Raw genomic sequence first — 5,271 nt, forward strand, 5'->3', positions numbered from 1 at the left:
CCTCCAAGTTTTGGTGATTGGTAGGGCCTCTATGTACCCTAACATTTTCCCGAGTGTTTGTGCATCTTCGTCGGGAGATGCCCCTTCCTTGAGCCTAGCCTAGTGACACGTACATTTAGGCGTCGAGCTTGATGCATTTTCTCTTCCTCAAGGGTAGTGTTTACAATATTTTCATCCTTTAGTTCCTTTTTAATGTTACATTTTACTACATCGACCCAACTGGTTTTCGCTAATTCCATGTCACTTCTTACCTCTTCCTTAACCTTTTTAATCTCGTCCTTAATATCCTCTAGGAGAATATTTCACCATTTTCCCTAGAGGTCTTGATGTCATTAACTTGTTGTTGAAGGTTCATGTTTTCTATTTTGAGTTTTGCTATTTCAGCTATAAGCATCTCTTTTTCTTCCTTATCTTTTTGCTTTTGAGATTCGATCTCTTTTACCCATTTTTCTATTTTAACTAAACGGTTAAAGACATCTAAGAATTCTTCCTTACTTATAGCTTCTTCGTGTGTTTCCTTATGGTCTTTAGTTCATTTAGAAGTCATGTTGTAATTCAAAAGATAGAAGAAAAAGAAAAGGACGAAAAGGACAGAAAACTTAGCCGAGCATTGGTGGATGTCTCATCCACGTCATTCACTTCTTGAGCTCGCAATCAACCCGCCAAGAAAAAAAGCCTTGTGTGCCACGTACAAGTGTACAACCACAACTTTATAAAGAGAAGATGCGTTCTCTTCTTTACTCGGCCGAGGCGACGGCGATGAAGACGAAGCAGACAACGCCGGCTACGGCGACGACGGCAGCGGCAGCAAAGGAGCCGTTAGGAGCCGTTAGAGAGAGAGAGAGAGAGAGAGAGAGAGATGCATCTCCAGATTTTCCTGCTTACTCTGGAAGAACCAAAACAGAGAGAGCAAAGGAGAGCTCTCTCAATCAAGAAGAGGTAAAAGAAAAGATAAGAAAGAGAAGAGCTCTGATTCTGATGAAGGGCCTTAATGTCCCTACCCACACAAGGAGAGGTAAAGGTAAGAAATCAAGAAGCTTTTGCCTTTGTTGCTCAAATCAAGCGCTGTGGAGACAAGAAGGATCTTCACAGAGGTACCAGGATACATGCTCATATTCTCAGAAGAGGACTTTTGCTTGAGGAGAACCCTCACCTATGCAATAGTTTGATCAGCATGTATGCCAAATGTGGCATCCTTTCAAAAGCACAAGAATTGCATGAGGAATCGGGATCTAGAAATGTGGTATCATGGAATGCACTCGTTTCTGGATATGCCCAAGAAGAGAAAGCCTATGAAACTTTCCATTGCTTCCAACAGATGAAAATAGAGGGTTTATTGCCCAATGCTATCACATTTGTTTGCATCTTGAAGGTATGTGGAAACACAGGCAACATTGAGAAGGGACAACAAATTCATGAAGAGATTGTTCAATATGGTTTGCAAAGAAATAATGTTGTGGTAGGAAATGCTTTAATAGATATGTATGGGAAATGTGGTATGCTTGATAAAGCACAAAATGTCCTTGAAGAACTTCTCAATCGAGATATGGTCTCTTGGTCTACATTGATCTTGTCTTATGCCAAACAAGGTCATAGTCATGACGCATTGAATTGCTTTGAAAGGATGCAAAGTGAGGGATTTGTTCCTGATGCAATTACATTTAATGGTATTTTGAAGGCATGTGGTGATATTGGAGATATTAGGAAAGGTGAAGAAATGCACTGTGAGATTGCGATCAAAGGTTTCCTGGAAAAGAATGTACTTCTTGGTACTTCTTTGGTGGATATGTATGCCAAATGTGGCATGCTTGTAAAAGCTCAAGAAGTTCTCATACACCTTCCATTTCGAGATGTCATTGCTTGGTCTGCACTTATCGCCGGTTATGCTCAACATGGAAATTTTGATGAAGCATTGAATGCTTTTGAACACATGGTATCTGATGGTATCTCTCCCAATAAAGTCACTTTCATTTGTATTTTGAAGATTTGTGGCAACATAGGAAACGTTGTCAACGGTGAAAAAATCCACCATCAGATTGTTAGCAAGGGATTGGTAGAGAAAGATGTTGTCCTTGGCACTGCTTTAGTGGATATGTATGCCAAATGTGGTGCAATGGAAATGGCACAACAATTGCATGATGAACATTATGATCAAATCTTAGATTCCTGGAATGCATTGATTGCAGGGTATACACACGATGGAAAAGGTAAAAAAGCATTGGATTGTTTTGAACTTGTGCATAGACAGAGAATCTCTCCAGATGTAACGACCTTAACTTGCACCTTGAAGGCATGTGGTGGCATAGGAGTTATCAGTAAGGGTGAGAAAATTCATGATCATATTGTCAGTTTGGATTTACTAGAAAAATATACTTATCTTGGCAATGCGTTAGTATGCATGTACATCCAAGCTGGTGCATTAGCAAAAGCTCAATTAGTACTTGATGAGATTGATGCACCAAATGTGGTCACATGGTCTACACTAATTTCAGGTTATGTACAACACGGTCAAGAACATGAAGCATTGAAATGTTTTCAGAAAATGCAAGGTAAGGGATCTTCCCCAGATGAGATCATCTTTATGCACATATTGAAAGCATGTAGCTATGCCAGATGTATCGATAAGGGCCAAGTTATTCATAATGAGATTACTTCTAAGGGATTTCTTGTGGAAAATGCTATGCTTGGCAATGCTTTGGTCAACATGTATGCAAAGTGTGATAGGCTTGGAGAAGCAAGGCATGTGCATAACGGATTTCGTGTTCGAAGTGTTAGCTCTTGGAATGCACTGATTGGAGGGTATGCCAAACAAGGTCAAGGTAAACATGCTCTCGACATTTTTGAGCTAATGCTAAGGGAGAGTGTTTCACCAGATGCAATCACGTTTGTTTTTATATTGGAGGCTTGTGGTAGAATCGGAGCTATCAATAAAGGTGAACAATTTCACGACAAAATTCTAAGACAGGAATTACTGGAGGAAAATTTCATTCTAGGTACTGCATTGGTGGACATGTATGCCAAATGTGGCAAGCTTGTTAAAGCTCAAGACGTGCTAGAAGAACTTCCTTTCCGAGATGTAATTTCTTGGTCTGTATTGATTTCTGGATATGCCCATCATGAGCAAGGTCAAGAAGCTATGAATTGTTTTGAAAGAATGCAACTGGAGGGATTTTCTCCTGATGAAGTCACCTTTATCTCCATCTTGAAGGTATGTGGTAGTGTGGGAGCCATTGGCAAAGTAAAACATATTCATGATGAGATCATTCAGAGGGGTTTTCTTGAAACGAATGTCATTCTCGGCAATGCTTTGGTGGACATGTACGTAAAATCAGGAATGTTAATGAAAGCGCGACAAGTGTTTCAAGAGCTTCCTCTTCAGAATGTAGTTTCTTGGTCTACTTTAATTTCAGGATATGCCCAAGGGCATGGTCATGAAGCACTAAAATGCTTTGACCAAATGCACGACAGTGGCATCTCTCCAAATGCAGTAACTTTGCTTTGCATTTTGAAGGCTTGTGGAAGCATAGGAGCCATTCACAAGGGCAAACAAATTCATGAGGAGATTACTAGTAGGAGCATGTTGAGCAAGGATATCATGCTTTGTACTGCTATAGTGGATATGTATGCAAAATGTGGTGTGTTTGGAAAAGCACAGCAAGTTTTGGAAGAACACCCATCCCCAGGTGTAGTCCCTTGGAATGCACTAATGTCAGAATATGCAAAGCAAGGGCAAATGCATGACGCTTTGAAATGCTTTGAAAAGATGAAAAGTAATGGCATTTCTATGAATGTGATCACTTTCCTTTGCATCTTGAAGGTGTGTGGAAGCATAGGAGCCATTGAGAAGGGAAAACAAGTTCATGAAGAGATTGTGAACATGGGTTTTCTGAAAGAAGATACTGATATTGCACTAGGCAATGCAATAGTAGATATGTATGCGAAATTTGGAATGCTTTCGAAAGCACAAGCGCTCCTCGAAGAGCTTCCAGTTAGAGATGCAGTATCATGGAATGCAATCATTGGAGGATATGCCCAACATGGGCATGGTCATAAAGCTTTGATTTGTTTTAGATTAATGCAAAGTGAAGGAATATGTCCAGATAGAATCACTTTTCTATGTCTTCTCAATGTATGCACCCACTCAGGTCTAGTTAATGAGGCAAAGATGTGTTTCGAAAATATGAGCAAAAACTATGGCATAATACCAAACTTGGAGCATCATTCATGTTTGATTACTCTGTTGGGTTGTGCTGGATATTTTGATGAGGTAATATCAGTGATTAAGACTATGCCAACTTCTTATTCGTCAGTCCAACTTGCACTTATGGGTGCATGTGATAGATGGGGACATTGGAAGCTTGCAGGATCAATATTTAATCAGCAAAATGATTATTTTGCTTTTTTAGAAAGCTGAAAACACAGGCTAAAGAGTTGCAAGATAATCTACAAGGAGTTTCCAAATTGTTTGTGAACAATGGGAATGTTGGAGTTTCAAATTTTGTATCAATTGAATGAGGTCTGATGTTTCGGGATGTTGCAAAAGAGAAATAAGTGAATGATTGGGTTGCACAAGAGAAGCTAACGATTCGGACGCACAAGAGAAACCAAGGATTGGGATGTTGCATAAGTAAAACAGATCATTGGGATGTTGCACAAGAGAAACTGCTGCTGGTGATATGGTACGAGAGAAACCAATTATTGGCATCAACGGCATTTGTGTTTCGGATCATAAGCTCATCAACCCTAAACCCAAAATTAAATACCCATGTTGATGCAAAATTCAGCATGTGTATGTGAAATTGAGGACAACCACTAGGGGTTTGGAGTAAGGAGATGGCTTTGTGAAGGTGTTGTCAAAGATGAATATTGTTATGGCATGGTATCAAACCGTCCTTTCTTGACTGGTGTGGGTATACTTGTAGGCACGCTTTCGGTGTGCGAGAGAATCCCTTCAATGAGTAATGGCACCTTGTTTGAAAAACATGTGCGTTGGAATATGTACATATGTACGATCTTTGATTTTATAAGTGCTTCCAAAAAATCCTTGAAAAAAACGAAACCAAGCTACAAACAAGAGGATTTTACAATGATCAACCATATTACATAGGGTGCAAGAGACTAAGAAGATGGTGTCAAGGCCATAACCAAGGAATGAGAATGAATTGAAGAAGAGAAAATTGAGAGGAATAAGAGGAGAACGACAATGTATTAATGTTGAGAATCAAACTCAACTTCCCTATGGTGGGAACACATCCTAAGACCACAAGTGTG

General features: G+C 39.7%; 1 protein-coding gene across 1 annotated transcript; it reads left to right on the top strand.

Annotated features, from left to right (window-relative positions):
* Positions 1 to 904: 904 nt before the first annotated feature.
* LOC147869172 (pentatricopeptide repeat-containing protein At5g27110-like) lies at positions 905 to 5,271 on the top strand. The gene has a single exon (XM_087326993.1). It carries the CDS (start codon positions 992 to 994, stop codon positions 4,412 to 4,414), a length of 3,423 nt encoding a protein of 1,140 aa, XP_087183119.1. The 5' UTR covers positions 905 to 991; the 3' UTR covers positions 4,415 to 5,271.

The sequence above is a fragment of the Azolla caroliniana genome, unplaced genomic scaffold (assembly GCF_043228905.1).
Source record: "Azolla caroliniana isolate FFs.n. ecotype wild unplaced genomic scaffold, voAzoCaro1.0.p SCAF_1, whole genome shotgun sequence".
NCBI classification, from domain to species: Eukaryota; Viridiplantae; Streptophyta; class Polypodiopsida; order Salviniales; family Salviniaceae; genus Azolla; species Azolla caroliniana.

What these genes read in the sequence shown, in the direction of transcription:
- LOC147869172 (XM_087326993.1), top strand. Translation starts at nt 992, where the DNA reads ATGTCCCTACCCACACAAGGAGAGGTAAAGGTAAGAAATCAAGAAGCT.